The following is a 20,823-nucleotide window of genomic DNA, read 5'->3' as shown; positions in this document are numbered from 1 at the left end:
TTTTAGGGAAATTTTGCTATGTCTTCATATTTACACCTAATAGCATCTAGTATAAAGTACTGAGAGTACTTTAGAAAATGTTGAAAAGAGACATGACAAACTTTTAAAAAAATTTAAGAAAGATTGACTAACGACGAGTTTTAAAACTTTTGTTTACGTCTGAATATGCTTAAATGCCAGCCGGCTAAATCCTACAGAACTGAAAAGCCAAACAATTTCTGTTCGCTAAAAGCTAGACCCAATTGAGTCTTTGAAAGATTGAGTGCTAGACACAGAATACTTACAACTCTATCAAATCAAAAAACATATTTTATGGAAAAAAATAAAATAGAATAAACTAACCATTTTGGAAACTTTTTGTAGTTCTTGACGCGCAGTACCAAATCTTTGTTAAAAAATGCAGTTTACATTAACAATTTTGAATTGTATAAATTAAACGAAGTAACTGTATTCGCAAAAACAGGCAACCTTTTAAACGATGAGCCTGTTATACGCTCTCTCTATTAAGATTTTCACAAGGGCTCACATAAAATGCCTTGGTTTACCATTTTCGGGGAGTAATTAAGGACATACCTCCAGAGGATTCAAAAAACTGCGATTCTATTCTTCCGTTAAACGTTTGACACCCTAACGACAAATTTAGAGCTATTTTCAGAGATTGAGTTTTGTTGCCAGAGCTTTGCAGAGAAAAATCGGAGTAGTTTGAAGAAAAAATTATGTCGTCGATAAGAGCCTTTGTTCGTTTTGCAGCACTAAGATAAAGTGATTTTCGATTGTTCACGAAGCTGTAGCTTGAGACTCCCTTTCTGGGCGCGTCAAAAATAATACTGATATTTATGAGAACATCTTAAAAAACACAGAAATGGAAAGTGACCTGATGACAGTAGTATGAGGTAGAACAACAGAATTCATTATTACCATGAGCGCAAATTATCAAAATTTGCGTGAGCGTTTTAAAAATGCCTCTAGACCTAAATGGTTAGTTACATCCTGAAAAGACGAGTAGTTCAAATTGAATTATAGTGCAAATTTCTTGCAAATATTGAACAAATTATAGAGATAATTTAACAATAATGAAAATATAGAACATTTGAGTCAATAACAGAAATCATATAAAAGTTCAGGTTTTGTATTGTACCCATCTATACATTTCGAGTAGTTTTCTTGTATTCACTGACTGATATTGAGGTCATAAAAACTTGTCAGCCGCGTTCAATGGCGAGTCTAGAGGGTCAGCGTGAGGCAGGTAGAGGTCTCCCCACTTGGAGAGATCGTCGCTGACAAAAGCACCAGAAACTGCAGCTGATGCAGACCCGGATACATCAGAGGCAGACATAGTGACAACCGTTCCCAACTCACTGCCATCTCCCGTCGCCACACCTAGTGGATCGTCTAATTTGAGTGTGAGCTCACCTATAAACAAGTAGATCATTATCTACACTATAGCAAAATTATTTGATACATTCGAAATGCAATAATATTTAGACGCTTGTCCGACAGCACAGCGGCCGTCTCACAATCAGAGAAAGGTCATCGGAAGAGAAAAATTCAAGTCTACCTTTTTCATGACCTACATTTTTTGACAGTCTACACTTTTTATTATAGTTTCTCACAGCACAAACGTACAAAAATGTTTCGCTCATATTTCTGATTCAGTATACCCAGGACAAGTGAACTGTATTAAAAACAGAAACTAAAAATTGATACATTATCCAAATAAGACAAAGTTTAAAAACAGTGGTCAGATCGCAAGCGGATTACAGACAATGACAGAATAGCTGCATAACTGATAAAATTAAGACGCACGACACGGATACGAGTGGAAACAAAACCAACTGATGTTGGAAGTACTCCTTTCCGGCGACAGGTGAAAGTACATCGTAACTTTCTTAAATGAGTACAATCTGCCCTCTATGGGCCTTAAATTATATTATGATTGCTAATTATGAACCATAAGTTAAATATACCCAACAGATTTGCGGAAAATAGCCCCAATTGATTGTCTATCCCCGATTGGATTGAAGAAACAGAAACATAACCGACTAACGTCGTGCGAATTGCTCTCAAACAACCGACGAAGGGTTGGCTTCGTGGGAGGGGGTCATTGGGTGCACGGGTCTCCACTGGTCGCTACCTGTTTATCTCGTTTTTGAGGACGAAAAGTAAAATGGATCAGACGAAAAACTGGTCAAGCGAAAAATCGCAAAAAAAGACCAGCCAGGAATAATATAAATGCTAAACTTCGTTTGAGAGCAATTAAAAACATAGCCGGCAAATTGTCGGAAAATAGCCTCCGTTGACCCGCTTGACGCACATTGGGATTGAAACAGAAAAAAAATATTAGAGACAGAAACTGACAAAATTTTTCGAATTGTCAAACAGTTCTTATTTGGTGTGTAAGTTCTGCATATTCGGTTAGATTCTTAAATTAGACTTAATTCAGCTTCTAAATTGATGGTTATAATATTAAAGCCAGCTAGCAATCGCTTTAAAAAACTTTAATAACCTAATGAACTATGACTTAATGACAGGGCTTTATATGTTTATCCCGTTTCTTTTGATTTTGCTCTTTTGACATTGAATGTATTCACTACATTACATAATTCAATACATGAAAAGAATTTAAAATCCATTCAGTTGAAACAGTGAGTAAGTAAGGAGCCAAGCGTGAAAATCATGACTTATGTAAAACGAAAAACGTGATAAAAAGGTAAAGCGAATTAAAAAAAGAGAACGCTTAAATATAGCCGTTGAGAGGCTGGCGGTAACTATTAAAAATGAGAACAGATTTTTGTACACAAATATTTTTTAAGAGCAAACTATTTTGCTTGATTTTTCGAGTTGAAGTTTCTTAATGAGGGGATACAAGTGAAGTATCAATACCAGTAAGCATTGGGCTCTATGAGTTTATTCCGTTTCCTCGATTTTGACTCCGTTCAGTTTAGATTGCTTTGCTGAGAACTGCTGTTTAAAAGCTCTTTGAGCAGAATGCGCGAGGAAAAAAACTAGCCTAGATAAGTTAAAACAATATCAAGCAAAATGTTGAACAAGGTGCGACCTACGGTAATAAAAAAAATGTTTATTCCACGAAGTAAAAACATAGCAGGACAAGTCCTGGGAGACTATGCGAAGAATTGACTGAAAAACTAAAATTTACTGTTCCGGACCATCAAACCAATTGAACAATGCCAGCCAAACAGACACTTTTAGAAAAAACAAATATAAGAATTGCTAAAGTCCTGAAGCTAATATCCTGAAATCCAAATATCTATTTAAATATACCCATTAACAGACGCACAAGCTCAGAGGAACTTATTGGCAACTAAAGAAAGAATAACTAGAGAAAAATGACCTAAAATAAAAAATGATACGAATATCTGCAAGACCAATTCTTTGTCTCTACGGTCTGTCCAGTCAACCCATCTGCAAGCCCTAAAGAAGTCACTGGCCGTTGAAGATCGATAAACTAAAATAATAATTCAAGGAAACTGAAATTTGAAATTTTTTTGAAAAGTTGATATGATAAAATGCGCAACACTTATTTCTTGAAAACCATTTCATTCCCAAAACAAAGCAAGCAGTAAAATGTTGTCAAACCATAGAGAAGTTTCCTGGTCCTCTAAAGATTAAAATAATTGGGATAAAAATGCAAAAAATCAAAACGAATTGTAAAATTTGCCCTTAAAGACTGGAAAAAATCCATCAATGGAAAAAATTCAAAGAACTTGAAAAAGCAAAATGAGTATAGCTGAAATGGCACGGAAACGCAATTGAAAACCATTTGCTTATAAATCCAAAAACATTTTGCTAAAAAAGAACAGTAAAAAAGAAATCAAACAAACGCGTGTTAACAAAAATTAGCTCTCAAAAACGGAAAAATTGTTTGAATACCGTTTACTCATTTCACTTTAGAATTGAATTAAAAACATAATAGAAAGCCAAAGGGCGGCAAAGTATCTACGAATTATTATTGACGATAAAGTGTCTTTCCACGATCATGTGAAATTTATGAAAAAGAAGCGCAACAAATTCATATCCATCTTGTATCACACGAGAAATTTCCTGAGCAAAAATTTACTGCTGAAAACTTATAAACAGTTCATTTACCCGTTGTATCAATATGGGATTCTGATTAATGGAGTTGCTAGCAGATCAGTACTGAATATTTTGCAGAGACAGCAAAAATTTTATCCTCAGAATTATATTTTTTGTTGCCAAACAAACTGAACTGAAAACAATTCGTAAAGAATATTCGTTATGTTCTATTTTTGAACTACATGTCTATGAAGTGCAGAAACATAATACAATTATTCTAATTCTAAGAAAGTCACACATCGCACAAACATTGAAAATGGTATAACGCATTTGGAAATTAAAGTGTTTAAGCTGTCACAAAAGAACAAAAATGCTGCCAATTCTAGAAATGCAAACAATTACATATAGAATGAAATTGTCTAACAGAGGTTACTTTTCAACACTTTTGCTAGATTGGACTCAAAAATACTTACAACTCTCCTTCAGTTACCTGACAAGGACCTTGAATCTTACACAATCTAAAAACTGTCTACATTATTGATTCAGAACAGCAATCAGTTATTTTGGAAAAAGACAAAAAAATAGAAACGAAGTTTTTCTTTTGTTTCGAAAAAGAGCGGTCAATCCTTTTTATCGATAAGACCAACTAAGGTCCATGCAATTAATATAAGGGGATGCTCCAAAAGATCCTATTAAATGGTGGATTTTCAAAACTCAGTGGCGCTTTAAAACAGGTGATAAGCCTTAAGTAACCACTCGATTTAGTGCTCCTCAAAATGGATTGAATTAATTTGTAATGTAAATTGTACTTCAGTACTAACCGAATACGAATTTATATTTATATAAATTATAAAACTATATTTTATATATATATATATATATATATATATATATATATACAACATTGAATAAGTGAATTGGGAAAACCATTTTCAAAACACTAGATCAAAGTATTAAAAAAAAACAGAAAACCAATGTCAAAACGCCGTCAAAAAAGAGAACAAAAACAACTAAAGAGAAACGGAAATTTGGTTCAAACAAAAAACGGCCTAGAATCAACGAAAAATCGATTGGGAAAACCATTTAGAAAAAAATCTGATCCAAATATTCGAGAAAACAGTAAAATTCAAAGTGAAATTGCCACACCTGAGCAAAAAAACCACAAGCGAGAAAGCGAACTTTTGTTCAAACACCATTTTCTCACTCTACTTTAAAATTAGAGCGAAAAATATCACGCCGCTAAATCACTCGCTTTTTCGCTCCATTTCCTGTTTCGGCGTGACCAAAATCCCTACTCCAATTAGACTTCAAAAACCATGAAAATGTGTGAACAGATCTTAAATATAGGAAAAGTCCTGACGTACAGTTCAATAAATTCCATTGACTAAACCAAAAAACTAGACCTAGAACAGACTGAGTGAATTGGAAAAACCGTTTCTAAAAAAATCAGATGAAAAAACAGAAAATTGATGTCAAAATGCTGCATGTGAACAAAAAAAACCACTAGCGAAAAATGGACATTTATTTCAAACAAAAAACTAGGCATAGAACGAACTGAATGGATTGGAAAAACGCTTTTAAAAAATCCGATCCAAAAAATCGAAGAAACAGTAAAAATAGAGTTGCCGAATGTGAAAAAAACCACTAGCAAGAAAGCGATTTCTTGTTTAAACACCGTTTTCTCACTACTTTGAAATTAGAGCAAAAAAATTCACACCGCAAAACCACTCGCTTTTTCGCTCCATTTCCTGTTTCGGCGTGACCAAAATCACTACTCCAATTTGACTTCAAAAATCATGAAAATGTGTGAACAGATTTTAAAAAAACATAGCAGGACAAGTCCTGAAAAGCAATCCAAAAAAATGAATGAAAAACTTAGAAGTACTCTACCTGGCCAGCAGATCAATTGAATAATGACAGCCAAAACACAAACAAAATAATCTCAAAAACTGGAGAAATTCAAACAATCAAACAAACTAAAAAAATATATACTAATTGCTAAAACTCTTGAAGCTTTCACCCAGAAGGCAAACTTTGATCCCTTTGAAAATACATATTTCAAAAATATACTCAAAACCAATTTCCGTCTCTGAAAGCGGTCCAGGATTATATCTGCAAAACCCGAAAAAAATTCATCGGTACTTGAAGATCGATTAAATGAAGATCGAAAATGACAGAAAAATTTTTAAAAAGAAATTAATTGCAAATTATAAAGAAATGTTGCTTACAATTGTGATATCAATATCTTCAGAATCATTTTTGTGTCTCCAGAGGCTATCCAGTAACCCAATTCCAAGCTTTAAAAAATTCATTGGCACAATAGGCATTTTTCTGAAAGAATTTAAAATTTATAAGTATAGATATTCGTTCTATTAAAATGTTGAAAACCATTCTCTTGCTCCCTGGCAACTATGAAATAACACACTATCAAACCCTGAAGGAGGTTACCTGTTTCCTGAGGCAATAAAAACTGAAAATAAAAATGTTTTCAAAAAACTATAATTTCAAAAAAATTTGAAATTCGGAATGTTAAATTGTTGAAAAAAATCTATTGACACTAACAACAATGCAGTAACTTTTTATCAGACCATGGAATAGGTTTTCTGGCATTTGTAAATGGACAAATATCAAATATTGACCAAAATTTCAGGAAAACTTCAAAAAATTGCAGATTCTAACAAAAAATGCTAAAATTCGGGACATTAAAATGTTCAAAACCATTCCGTAGATACTAGAAATTATGTAATGCCCTATTATCAAACGCTAAAGGAGATTGCCTGGCCCCTGAGGATAGCAAAACTCAAAAAACGAAAAACATTTTCAAAAAAATTGCAAAAATTAGTATCATTTTGCGTGCTTGTGTTTGTAGTACCAAAACATATGGCCCATAAAATGGCCATAACAAGTAATTTTGTCTCGCAAAAGACCTTCTTCAACTTTCAAAAAGTTTAACCTAAGACTAATCAAACAAAAAAAACTCAAAAAATCGCAAAAAAAAACGTGATAAATTGATTACACCATTTTGAGCTCAAAAACTCCTAAAAATGGCCTTTTAACCTTAAATTCAGGCCATCCCAGCACCTGTACCACTCTAAGTACTTGAAAGACTACTAACGCCCACTTTGGGCCTCTAACGAAACTTAATGCCCGCTGGGCTTTACCTGTTTATACCGTTTTGAAAGATCAAAGTCATTGAAAAATGTGTGAAGACAGACAGCGCCCCAATACAATTCAAATTCTTTGAAATGCAAAAAGGAGACCGCCTAATAGCCGTCTGAGAGGCTGACGGCGGCTAATAATAATTGTTCAAAATAGAGGAGTTTTGAAACACTTGGAGGCACTGAAAAATTCTGTATTGAATTTAGTAAATATACATACCTGGATGTATGTGATGATAAACTCCCCCGTTAGCACTATTGTTGAGTTGACTCTGTTGCATGTGAAGTAACTGGCGTTGTGTAATGTGATCTCTGTGATATTTGTTCATGTGACGGGTCAATTGGCTGCTCTGGTTGAACTTGTGCAGACACACTTTGCATTCAAACGGCTTCTCTCCCGTGTGGACTCGCTGGTGTATTGTTAGCTGATTTGGTCTCGCAAAAGCTTTCCCGCATATTTCGCATTTGTACTGACGATCGTCTAAAACAAGGTACAAGTTATGGATATGGTACAGAACAATAGTCTGCTTTGGAGTCAATCGAGATAGAATTATGGCGGCGCCTTCCTATTACAGCCATCACCTCAATATACATTAACATGAAAAATGTCCTCCCTGGGAGCAGAATTATAGATTTTTGGTTTGGATGAGATTTATGTAAAAATTGGTTTGCATGAGGTAGCAGAAAAAGATTGCAAATATACGTTCTAATATACGTAGAAAGGTCAGAAAAAGTTTGTTTAAACTAATTTTAAGTAAAAATAACCACGATATGTACCCATTACGGTGGTTTTCGTCTTAATATTTTTAGGTTTTCAAAACATCAGTTGACCGAATACGAACCGATTTTGACGTCAATAACATCAGACAAAAACCTGTAAAAGAGCATCAAAAAAACATTGCCGTCTAAGTTTCAACCTTCGATCGCTGACTGTTTATCACGTTTTTGAGGACAAAAAGGCAAAATGGTTAGACAAAAAATTGGTCAAGCAAAATATCGCATTGAAAGACCACAGGACTAGTACTATTGCTACAAACTTCGTTTGAGAGCAATTATAAAATTTGAGAAGCGTAAAACGGTCAAACATAGCTGGCAGATTGCCAGAAAATAGCCGCAATAGCTTCCTAGATCTGCAGTCTCAAAAAACAGTAAAAAAGACAGATCAAACAAAATCGTCTTTTCATTAAAGGCTGATATGTTATATTTTGATTTAAAATCTGTATAAGTTTTTGCAGCCTCTATCAGCTGCTCTCAAATAACCTTCATTTAGAGTGGCACACACCCATTTGACCTTATCTCTTTGAATCAAAGTAATTAGAACTCAATTTCAAACTGAGGAAGTCATTTTTGAGAGTGAGCTAAGTCAAGCGTGACCAAAAATTTAATCACGCGAATGAACAAAAAACTCGCTCCACCAATGAACAATGAATGGATTGGGAAAACCATTTGAAAATCCGATCAAAAAGAATCGAAAAAACAGTAAAAATCAAAGTGAAATTGCCGCATGTGAACAAAGAACCATTAGCGAGAAAGCGAATTTTTTTCAAACACCAACTTCTCACTCTACTTTAAAATTAGAGCGAAAAAATATCACGCCGCAAAACCACTCGCTTTTTCGCTCCATTTCTTGCTTCGGTGCGACCAAAATCATTACTCCAATAGCCGGAAGAATTCCGGAAACGACTCGAACGAAAAAATTGTCCATACTTATGGCTAAACAACTAGAAAAACCATTGTGAACCCTGAACCTCCACAAATTCCATAAAAAATTTAAGAAAGAATAGAAACGGCGTTCAAAAACAAATTGAACAAAAAAACTAGAACTAATGAGTTTTTTAATAGTTCAAGGAAACATAAAGCCGAGTGAAGTTCCCCCCTTTGCAATTAGAGCAATGAAAAACTCGCAAAACAATAGGCAAGTCATAATAGGCTAAGAAACTGTCTAAGATTTAAAAAAAGAAAAACTGCAAAACAAAATCATTTAGAATTTCTCAATTTTTCTAAGAAAAAATCCACTTACACCAAGAAAACTTTAGTCAATTGGTATCTGAATATTCCTTAAGTAACAAACTTCTATTTAAATCCCACTTAAAGCATTAAAACAAAAAAAAACAGGCAAAAAATCATTAAATTTTGTCTAAAAATCAGCAAAAGTGATCAAAAACCTCCAAATTAGCCTTAAACTCAAATTAACTACTTGCAACCTTCGATTCCTATCAAAACAAGCCTAAAACTAATACAATATCAAAATCAAACCTCATAACCAGCAAAAGTTGCAAAAAACTGCTTTTAAAAGCCGCATGTGAACAAAAAAACTTCACTCGCTTAGAGAAAATTTTTTCACACATCAATTTCTCGCTCTCTCAAAAACAGCGGTATGAACAAAAACCACTCGATCCGCTCTTCACTTTTGTTCAGCACCAAAATTACTCCAAATCATTTCCCGCTTCACAAATCACTCCAATAAAATTGATTAAAAAAAGGACTTCTTCAATACTCATCTTCGAGTCGTAAAAAAAGACGCGCCCCAATACAATTCAAATTCTTTGAATTGTAAAAAACCAAGAGAAGGCCAATAATAGACCCAGCTATCGCTGTGCGGCTATTAAAAAGGCAAAACCGCGCTAAGCTCCTACTTTTTTTCCTCAAACATGCTGAATGTTAAATTTACGTGCTAATTCAAGTTGAAGGTGACCAACTTACTTGTGTGTACAACGATATGTCTTCGAAGAGTGCTGTTTTGAGTGAAGGTCAACCCGCACAAGTCACACCTGTATGGCCTCTCACCAGTATGTATTCGTCTGTGCTCCGTTAAGTTGTTACTCAATCTGAACTGTTTGCCACAGAATTCACACACGTATTCCCCTTTACTGCTTCTAGCGTGCATTAGCATGTGCCGTTTGAGGTAATCCTGAAACAGTTGGACACTTGACAATATTATCCAGTCATCGCATCTGATCACCATTAACTTACGTTTCCTGAAGCGTCCCACAATTCTCATTTTGAAAACTATAATACATAGCAACTATCGCCGCTGTAATAGAGAAAACTTAGTTATAACTCCACAGTGATGTTCGTTTTTGCAGTTTCCGAAAAAGCAACTAAGAGCCTTTTAAAAGCCCTTGCACCAACGAAAAATTCTTCTACCATTTAAAATTCTTTTAAATTTTTATGGAATGGTTCAAAAGTGAATAAATTTTCAAACAGCTAAACTTATCATAATTAATAATATTAGTCCTAAACACGTACGTTAAGTCGGAAGCTTTTGAGACAAACAGGACATGTGAACGGCTTCTCGTCACTGTGAACAGATTTGCAATGCAGTTCCAGTTTCTCTTTAGTTTTGAAAGCCTTTCCACACACGTTGCACAGCAGGGCATTCTTTTTCCCTCTAGTGGCAGATGTGACGGATTGAGGAGGTGGAAATATGACGTCATCCACTGACAACCCCATTGCATGCACCCTAGTCACATGACTGTTACAATGGGCTTCAGATGAAAACTTTTTCTCACAGTATTTGCACTCGTACTTCTGCATTTCCCTAAATCACATAAAACATAAGGGAGGGGGAGCCTAAATGGGAGTAAGAAGTTCAATAGTGGGCTTCAAATAACCACATTAGATGTTAGCATATACCACTATTAAGATTTAAAGTGGAAAATGGCACCAGTTTCGGCGCACTTTTCATTTGACTTTTAGTATTAAATTGCCACCAATTGAGTTGAGCTGCTTGAAATTGTGATTGAGAGAGAAATTTAGATCACGCGAAACGCAAAAAGTCAATCGAAAAGTCACTAAAACAATATAAGTCACTCGAAAAGTCAAAACGGTCAGGCGAAAATTTTGCATAAAATACACACACGTTTACAATAATTGCTTCTCTACGAGAGCAATTAAAAATCTCAAATAAGCGGCCTTTCAATGTCCGACTATCCAAAGCATCTCTACGTTGCAGAAGTTAAATTTGCTCGAGTAAATTTACTCGAAGATGACACTATTTTTCGCGACAATGTTTCAAGATTAGGGTTGTACGCCCGTGTGCTATTTGTGACAGTAATCAAAATTAGATCAAACTTGCTTTAAGTTTGTAAATATCCGTCAACTTTGTCGGCTGCTTTTTAGCAAACGTGGACATCAGTTGAAAGATTTTAAAACTCACGTCACTGTTGTCTATATTTACAGTATCCAACGAGTAAGATAGTGTCAATTAGAACAAAGAGAGCCTAATTGGCGATTAATGTCAGGAATTTCCTTCGCAATACTAATAGTGGATTAAGAAGAAAGATGGCAGTTTTGCAACTACCAATATCACGGTACATAAGAACAATTAAGTTTTTCAATTGGTTCTCAAGTAATTACAAATAAAATTCAATGCTTTTTTTCGCCACTGTTGTCCACGGTTAACGTATCGCTTTTTCATCGTGTGCGACTGTTAACCTAAATTGGACAAATGTGATTAAATTGGACAGTATTCTCTCTGTTGTCCACAAAAGGCCGAAACAGCCTCAAAAATATCAAACGTTTTTTGCAATGTAATGGCTTTAAAACTCTCGTTATTAATCTTTTGACTTGAATAACCGGCAATTTTTGAACAGTTGATCTCAAAACCGTTTATAAAAAATCCTTTACATAACATTTGGGTAAACATTTTTTCGCGATTTAGTTTGAGTAGATCGGATTTCTTATCAGACCTAGAGTTTTCTAAATTGCGGTTAATGATTAAATACTATGCTCAATTTTGCTAAAGGAGACATCACTTGGACAGGTCTATTGACCCATAACATTTTCTCCCTAAATACATATCTCCCTAACTGTAAATGTCTAGTTTATACTCATTATGTTGACTGTTAAATGCTTATTTGAAAAGAAAGCATTATTATTGTTAAAACGTTTGTTATTAAAGTCATGAATATTCACGGTAGGCTAAAATAGTGACATTTTCAAATTTTCCTAAAATTCTCCTTTTTCAATTTTTGATTTCTCATTTCTGAGGTAATTATCTAAATAACCTATTACAGATCGCGTAAAATATCAGCAGTAATGTCACGCGATCCAGATTTAGAAAATTGGTTAAAAGGACGTTAGATAGATCAACCAGGTTGCCTAGTTAGTCAAAAGGGTTTCGAATCAAAAAAATTTTTTAAAAAAAAATCAGACCTTCAACTGTTGATGCCCAATAGGTCGCACGCACTAACTTTGATAATAAAACCCAAACTTATTCAGTAAAGATCATTTAAATAAAACATCACTCAAATTCAATAGCTAACCTATGTAAATTGACAGCATGTTTGGCCAACTCCTTGATAGTTGAGAAAGCCATTGTGCACACTCTGCAACAGTACGGCTTCTCTTCCTCCTCCAGAAGACAATTGTGCTCACTTAAATGGCTCTCAGATGCAAATTTCAACAGACACTTCTCACATTGCAATGTGTCACCACTGGCAGGAAGGAGGCGGCTGTGTGTTTTCTGCAACATCAAATAGCACTACTAGCGAGGAGAACATCTGTTCAGTTGGTTACCCACTCAAAACCCAACCAAAAAGTGATGATAGGATCAGGTTCTCAATCGAAAAAAATCTAAATTCTGAATTGTGTTCCGTGGAAAATTTTAAACGTCAGATACATTTCAATATCATGCTGGTTTAATTTCCGAAGTTTGGAGCATGTTAAATTCCTTTGTTATCTTGTATCCCACGGATTGTTCCGCCAGACGCGATAAACTAACATTAAAAGCCATCAATAGTTACCTTATGTCGGTGCAGAGAATTGCTGTCTTGAAAGATGTCAGCACATATATCACACCTCAAATCTTCTTCCTGTTCTATTTGCCAGTCGTCCAATTCCTTCTTCAGAGCATTGGCTCGAACGGCTGAGTGGTAGACAAATTTGGCACACGATTCACAGGTTACACCCTTGCATCGGCTAATTGATATTAACTTTTCTTTTTGCTCATTTTCATCTAGCTGATATGTAGGTAGGGCAGATAAGGCCTTGCCACAAGTTTCGCATACGGCCTTTTGTATCTAAGCACATAGGGGGAAAGAAAGAAAGAAAGAATTAATTTCGTCATAAAAAAGAATTGAACAGTTTAAAGTTTAAAATTTATAGAATTAAATTTAACATTTATAGAATTTAACACAAGATTAGATGGATAAGAAGGACCGACTGGCACTATGGAAACTGTAACATGAAGAGTACAGATAACAATACCAGATGGTCTACAATGATCTGCCCAGGATTGATGAAGAACAAAACATTACATTAAAAATAATTTAATAAAATGCAAAGTTAAATTGTAGTCGTAACAAAATTAAAAATAAAGTTTGCATATATGATATGAGACTGCAGAAAACTCTGCTTTCTGCCGTCGATTATGGGTTGCTACATGTTATCAGAAAAAACTGATGTCCTAGGTAGAGTAATTTTCTAGGTGTCCTAGGTCTTAAATTCAATTTTTCAATTTGCAAACAACTTAAAAACTAGGCTGGCGAGATTTTACGATAGAGCCCCTACTTACTCAATTAGCGACCATGCCTCTACTGGCAGTAGAATGAGCCTTTGGATTCAGCCAGTGAAATCAACCGGTCATGGACAATCTGAGCACAAGCAGCAAGGCCAGAAGTAGAAGTCACAAAAAATTACCCGCAACTCAAACACTAAATACATACCGCACTAACTCAAAGTTATTAACCAGGAAAGTAAATTTGAAATTATGATAAAAATCATTCACTTACTTATATGCGCAACCGATCAGGTCAGAAATTATATAAACCAGGAGTCCAAACGGGTTTGATAAGGTCCTCATGTTTATATATGCTTGGTCACAAAATATGCCGACTCTTAATTACTGCAAAAATTAACTTGGTATGTGTTGTGCACTGGACTACAATAATTATACGCAAGAGGTCTCTGCATGGGTTGTTGAAACAAAATTAAACAAAATCAGGCGGAGAAGGAATGACACTGGAAATTGACAAAAGTATGTTTACGCGCCGCAAATCGATCAAAGGTAGAGTCCTTCCACAACAATGGGTCTTTGGTGGTGTCTGCAGAGACACCACAAAAATCTTCCTTTGTTCTGTCAAGGATAGAACGTCGGCAATTCTTATAGAATGTATTAAAAAGAACAAAACCAAACACTACCATAGCGTCTGACTGCTGGAACGCATACAAAGCCTTAGATGTTGACAAAGATTTAAAGCAAGACTGTCAACCATAGCTAAAACTGTGTTGATCTGCCAACCACACCCAGACTGCAATGTATGAGGCGAAAAGCCACCCGCATTATTTAAAAAAATATGCCGGTCAAGAATCGATGTTAGACATTTAGTTGTGCGAATTCTTATGGAGAATTAAGTTCACAATAGCAAATTTGAACCTTATGAAACTATTATGCTTCAAAGCTGATTTCTACAAATCACTCTCTGACTAAAGTAATTCAATTAAAGTTCTTTTTGGGGGTAATAAAATCTAATGCAGGTGATAAAAACCGGCTTCGGTCTCGTATCAAACACTGTGGGACCAAAATAAAATCCCAGAATTCAAACCATTTTACGTTTGACTTCTGAATGAGCTGATTCATAAATCAGAAGTCAAACTTGTGACCTATGTAAAATGAAAAAAGGCTAAAGCAAACATTAAAGAGCCGGTACAGTACCTGAAAAGACTAAGAGTCGAGCAATATAATCACAAACTTAACATTACCTTAAATCAAAAAAATCAAAGAAAGCAACAACGAGAAAGTAATTATCCTATTCAAAATGTAGAATGCGACACAACTTATAGCTTAGGGGTCTGGGTAGGTCTATGGGGGAGGGGAGCGGCTGTCTAGGATCTAGGAGGGGTGCTGGTGCTGGCATGCGCTAGGAAGGTAGCTTTTTGAGGGGCGGGGGTAGGAGTAAGTAAGTACGTAGGTTGGGGGAGGGGGTACGGAGAGGTAGTTCGAGAGGGGGTGATAAGTAAGTAGGTGACAGGTGGATTCGGATGGTGTCTGTAGGTTGGCAGCGGGTGCGCGTGGTCGATAGGCAGATAGGGGGTAGGCAGGTGGGTGAGAGTCTAGATTGAATAATAAGCAAAGGCTGTTAAGGGAAAAATACTTCTCAAAATTACCTTCCGACATTCAACATTACCAGCAGTTCCTAATCACTAACATGAAAACTAAGCTACGCCTAAAGCCAAATGTTTGAAAACAGAAGTCAATAATCTAATGTAAGTCAAAGTTCGAAAACAAATATTCACAATTTCAGCACATGCACAAACTTGTTTGAGCTAAAAAAAAACATAGCCGGAAGACTACCGGTAACGACTCAAAGTCGTGCTTAAAGAAACTTCCTATCACTACCTATTTCAGAAAAGTTTTAGTCAGGAATGTGGGTAGGTGTGGGGACGTAGAAAAGAGGTGGAGCATTAGGCGTAGGGGATGGTAAGGTAGTTGGGTGGGGGTTGTAAGGTAGGTGGGCGGCGTAGTCAGGGGTATATAGATGCCCAGGGGTAGTTATAGGACGGTTGGTAGTTCAGAGGGCTAGGTATAGGGCTTTAGGTGGCGAGAGGGTCGGCAGGGAGGTTTGCTAGGATGGTGGTTGTTCTGTAGTTTAGAGAGGTAGGGGGACTTAAAGGGATCACAAATTCTCAAATTACCTTTTCACCTCCAATACTACCAGTAGTACCTAATTACTATACAATACAAACTAAGCTAATGTTAAAGTCCAGTGTTGAAAAATAAAAACGAACGTTCATCAAAAACAGAGGTGAATGTTCGAAAAGAAAAGTCAAAACTCGAGTAATGATCAAACTTTCTCCAACTAAAAAAACCGATGTAAAACCAAAACTCATCTTCGAGTGGCCAGAATATGTAGAAGACTACTAATCTTCAAGTCATAAGATAGCAGGAAAACTACCGAACAACAATTTAAAGAAATGAAAACGATAAGTCTGATCAGAGAAACAACTGTCCAAGGTTATCCAAGCATGGACGGGTAGTAAAAGAACAAGCTTTCATTGCTGTTCCTTTAAAAATTAGTTATCAAGGTTAATAAATCCAATAACAAATACTATTCGAAATAAGCGTCAACAAAACGGCGACAACAATTTTGAAGAACAAAAAAACTAAGACAAAATGTTAAAAAAATGATGAAATCGAATTTCAAGTTTTTGAAACAGTGGCGTCAGAGTCATTAAACATGTAGCGACTCATCAAAACAGCAAAAAACAAAAAACAAAACAATCTTCAATGAGAAAGAACAAAACCAATGATACCTCTCCTAGGTCATTTCAAAGTCAATTAAACTGTTAGTTCACCAACGAAACCATTCAACGATGCAATGATTCCAAACCAAAGCCTCATCAATTGAGATCATTCAGCTTCAGCAACCAAAAAAGAAAAAAAAGATTCCGAAATTTCGGACAACTTAGAATTTAAAGCTCGAGTGTTAAATTCAATAATTTATTTTATCACGTTTAAAAATTTCAAAAAATTGAGCAACAATTAAAAAAAATCACATATGTTTTACTAAAAATGGTTAGACACGTCAGTCTTGAGCTGCTCATGACGTTTCAAATCACTGCAAACAAATCTTACGCTTTAAAGTACCCGCCTTTTCGCTCAATAAAAAACTTTATCATGGCTAAAATAAAAACTCTATTTTGATGTCTCACCTACAAAAATTCAAAAGAATGTATGCAGATCTAAACAAAAATCAGAACAATTGAGCATAATAAAGAAAACCAAAAACCATAAATTACAAAAATTATAAAATTATCAAAAAATACCGCAAAAATTCTTAAACTTTCCTTGTATTCACGTCTTAAACAAAACTAGAAAGCCTAAGTAAAAACAATATCCCAGCAGCAAGACACTGAACATCTTCAGAGACCGCATGAACTCAAAGCAAAAATTATACCTAAGTCATCAAAACCAATTCTCTCTGGTAATAATCTGAAGAAAAACGGATTTTCATACTGGAATTGAAGAAACCTGTAGGAACATAAATGAAAAAACAAACTAAAAAAGTTGGAAAAAGAAACTATTTAAAAATTGCTGATGCCTATGTCCTCAAAACTAATTCTGTGCCGAAATATTTATATAAATCCACGCGACACAGCTCAAAAATTCTAGTTGTCCCGAAAAGCTATATTCATGAAAAAAAGCAAAAAAATTAAAATAGAAAAAAGATGTCGAAAATTGAATTATTCAATATCTTTGCCAAAAACAGCTGAAGAAACGGTAGCACGCACTTCAACAGATTGCCGAAACTATCGAAAAATCGGATAGAATCTCAAAACTCCGTGGACTGTAGAAATTTGAAAAACAATCGGAAAAATTTTGGAGCGGGTTATATCCGTAAAAAGCCTCGCGCATGATCAAAAAAACTTTGATCGCATAGCGCCAGCTTTTTCACGCCTACTCGCACAGCTACACGAGTCATCAAAAACCACCAAGACGATCCACCAATACTCCTTTTTCAGTAGTAATAAGACAGGATCGTTTCCATTTGTGCCCCCACCCCCTCCCCAGTACGTTATGCACCCCCTCATTACATAAAAAATCTTTACGTTAAAACATGTTAAGTGCGTCTGGGGGATGCAACTAGCATGCACCCACATAGCTGTGGCGGTGGGGAGTACAAACAAAAAATTTTGGATAGTAAAAAGGAGGGCGCCTAAATAAGGCGGCTATTAAGCAGATAAACGCCATAATTCTAAAAGAAATTCATGCAGAGGTCAAACCAAGGAAACAAATCGCCAGAATATAGGAACATAACCGACTTATGTCGGGCGAATTGCTCTCAACAACCTGCGAGCTGTTGGCTTTGACAGTAACCAGCTGGGGCTTAGGGATGCTAGCATTAGGGGGTGGTCAAGCGATGGGGGACTAGGGTTGGGAGAGCTGGACGAGGGTAAATCGCTAGAAGAATGTGGTTGGACAGGGGATTGGGCGGGTGCTCGTGTGGGCTGGTGAATGAGGTGGTCAAACTTTTAGGATTAAGAAGCGCCCTTTACAACAAAATTGTCTCCTCAAAACAGTTTCGGCGAGTTGCATACTTCGAGACTGGAGAAGCGTAAGGCTCTTAGAGAGCTGCTCGGACACTTAATGTCCGCCGGGAAAAAATAAGAGAATTTTTTCAATGGCGGTTTATGTAGAAATACTGTGCTTAGTTAAATTTTTTCTGTCTTAAAAACAAATTATTTACAAAACTGTTATTTTTGGTTGGTCTTAAATTCAAATTAAACATAACCGATTAAAGTCGGGAGAATTGTACTCAAACGACCGGCCGGCTTCGTTAGTAGCTAGCTACGATTTACCTAGGCTAGCGTTTGCTCAACTGAAGGAGCGTGAGATGAACGTAGTGGTGAGGGGGTGCACCGGGAGGATTGATGGTGCGGGGGGGTGGTGAAATGGTGTGCGGCTGACGTAGGAGAGTGTTTAAGTGGTAGGGGGTCATTCTCTAAGAACCGCCATTCAAACCTTGAGTATACGTCTCCAAAACAGTTCCTGTGAATCGCAGCCTTGGAGACTAGTGAGCTGAAAGTCTCTAAGGGAACTTAATGCCCTCTGGGCGCTACCTGTTTATACCGTTTTTGAGGATGGAAAGTCAAATGGGTCAGACAAAAAATCGCATTGAAAAAGACCACAGGGCTAATAAAGTTGCTACAAACTTCGCTTGAGAGCAATTAAAAAGAATGAGTTGAAAAATCTATTTTTTTTATTCTGTTTTAATTTTTTTTGTATTCAAAACATTGTGGTGCTTTCTTTTATTTTTCAAGAAAGACTAAATGTTGAATTATGTATTGTTTAGTTATGAAAAAGTATTTTCATACATAAGTTAATTACATGCTTAAGATAAAGCAACAAAGAAAACCGTTTAAAAAACAGTCAACATTTTTTGCTCTGCAACTTAGTGTAGAATGAAGCATCAGCAATTGAAAATTGCCCCCATCCCCAATCTACTGTTCGCGGTAATTATTTTCTTTTCCTTTACTTAAAATTTTTATAGTGTTCCCCTTTCTTGAAACAGTAGGATGATCAAAAATTTATTATTCTAATCAAAACTACATGCAAGCAAATACAAAAGGCGTCTCTTTCTCTGGGATGCATTAACAAAAGTGAAAACTTGACCGAAGAAAAAAGCGTGCTTTGCATTCCCCATTTTTTGAAAAAAGTTGGAACAATATCTACTTACATTTGCCGATGAAAATTGCGCAGGGAAAACATCCTCTGAAGAGCAAATAACTTCTTCAATAACTTGGCAAACAACATCACTATTCTTCCAGGAATCTTCGTCGGAAGTTTTCTCATGTTGGGTTTCCAAGTTTAGGGCTAGCGCTGATTGAATAGAGCATGAAACTTCTGTTTCATATCGTAGATGCGATATAGTAGGCGCAATGTTATCTAAGTCATCTACCTCGTTTGCAGAGTTCGTATATGCTATATGATCCAAATCCATATTAATATATCTTTAAAAACACAACCTGTAGAATTGTTCTCAAAGTATCCCCTTTGAGTTTTAAAAAAAATGCTTTTATTATTGCAACAAAAGTAATTATAACTTGAGACAAAGGAACACAGCAACTTCAAGGAAAATATCTTCAGGTTATGTAAAAATCAGGCAGCCCTGTTGGCCCTTACCTGGTGTTCTAGTTCTCTGTCTCATTAAGTGAACAATCTTCGAAGAGGCCTTTCCAAAGATATCTCCTAACCGTTATTTCTGGATTACATCTGATCAAGAAACACTCAAAATATCCGAAGACAGTTTAGTGCCAGGTAAACTTTTTAAGGAAATCACAGAAAAAGGGAAAACTGGAAAAACAAAGCCTCTCAAACTCCTTTCTAGGTCCGAGAAATTATTTAATGCAGACGTTACAGAGCTCCAGATACCTTCAAAACACAAAGCAAAAGCAACCAGCAGTTATCGGGCACGAAGAAAAACGATCTGGAATTGGCCAATCCCTACATCAGGATCATGCTTCCAAAATCAAAACACTCTTTATCATTAAAAGACATATAAAAAATAGAAGAACCAACCAAAAGCAAAAAAAAAAAGAGAAAACTTTGATCGTCCGAAAACAACTCCAACTGGAGGCTGAAAATAATCAGATCAGTAGTGACCAATTTCTACGTTGTTGAAAATCAAAACATCAATACTTACTAAAGAAATTCATGATCCCTTGAGCATAAATTACTTGAGTTGACATCTTTGGCATTAACCAGCCTGCCGGTTTGTAAATCACTAGACTACTTCAGTCGAGGTCCAAGAGATACCGCTTTCGCTTACATTTTTCCCAATATCTAAAGTTCAAAATAGCAATGATCGAACACTGCGTCATCACTTGAACATGACAGCAGCCTCTATAAATGACAGGTCGGGTGGATGCCTTCTCTAAAATGCGACAAACGATTACACTTTCACTCCAAAAAAAGTATTTACTCACATAGAAATGAATGTTCTCATCAAGGTTCTCAGCAGTGATTTGTGCCAATCCAGGTAAAAACTCCAGTTAAAAAGCCCCTTCCTTATAGTGCGAATGAGAAAGATTGTACAAGATGATTATACAGCCACTCCCATTCAAGAGTATCTAAGCCATCTACCTCAGAGCCAAGAAGATATCAGGGACATAAATCACTCGTGAAAAA

General features: G+C 35.8%; 2 protein-coding genes across 2 annotated transcripts in view; both read right to left on the bottom strand.

The window, feature by feature from the left end:
• Positions 1-20,823, bottom strand: part of LOC142337981 (digestive cysteine proteinase 1-like) — a 233,575-nt gene that overhangs the window by 19,987 nt on the left and 192,765 nt on the right. The gene's annotated exons all lie outside the window — the stretch shown is intronic.
• LOC142337971 (uncharacterized) lies at positions 1,002-19,795 on the bottom strand. Its single transcript, XM_075387608.1, has 7 exons — positions 19,373-19,795; positions 12,941-13,216; positions 12,461-12,660; positions 10,443-10,734; positions 9,897-10,104; positions 7,414-7,674; positions 1,002-1,413 (listed from the first exon to the last, which is right to left on the bottom strand). Exons 1-7 carry the CDS (start codon positions 19,634-19,636, stop codon positions 1,190-1,192), a joined length of 1,725 nt encoding a protein of 574 aa, XP_075243723.1. The 5' UTR covers positions 19,637-19,795; the 3' UTR covers positions 1,002-1,189.

Source organism: Convolutriloba macropyga, chromosome 1, assembly GCF_964194025.1.
Source record: "Convolutriloba macropyga chromosome 1, txConMacr16.3, whole genome shotgun sequence".
In the NCBI taxonomy this organism is placed as follows: Eukaryota; Metazoa; Xenacoelomorpha; order Acoela; family Convolutidae; genus Convolutriloba; species Convolutriloba macropyga.
The sequence above is the reverse complement of the archived record's forward strand: the minus strand, read 5'-3'. Positions and strand labels throughout refer to the sequence as shown.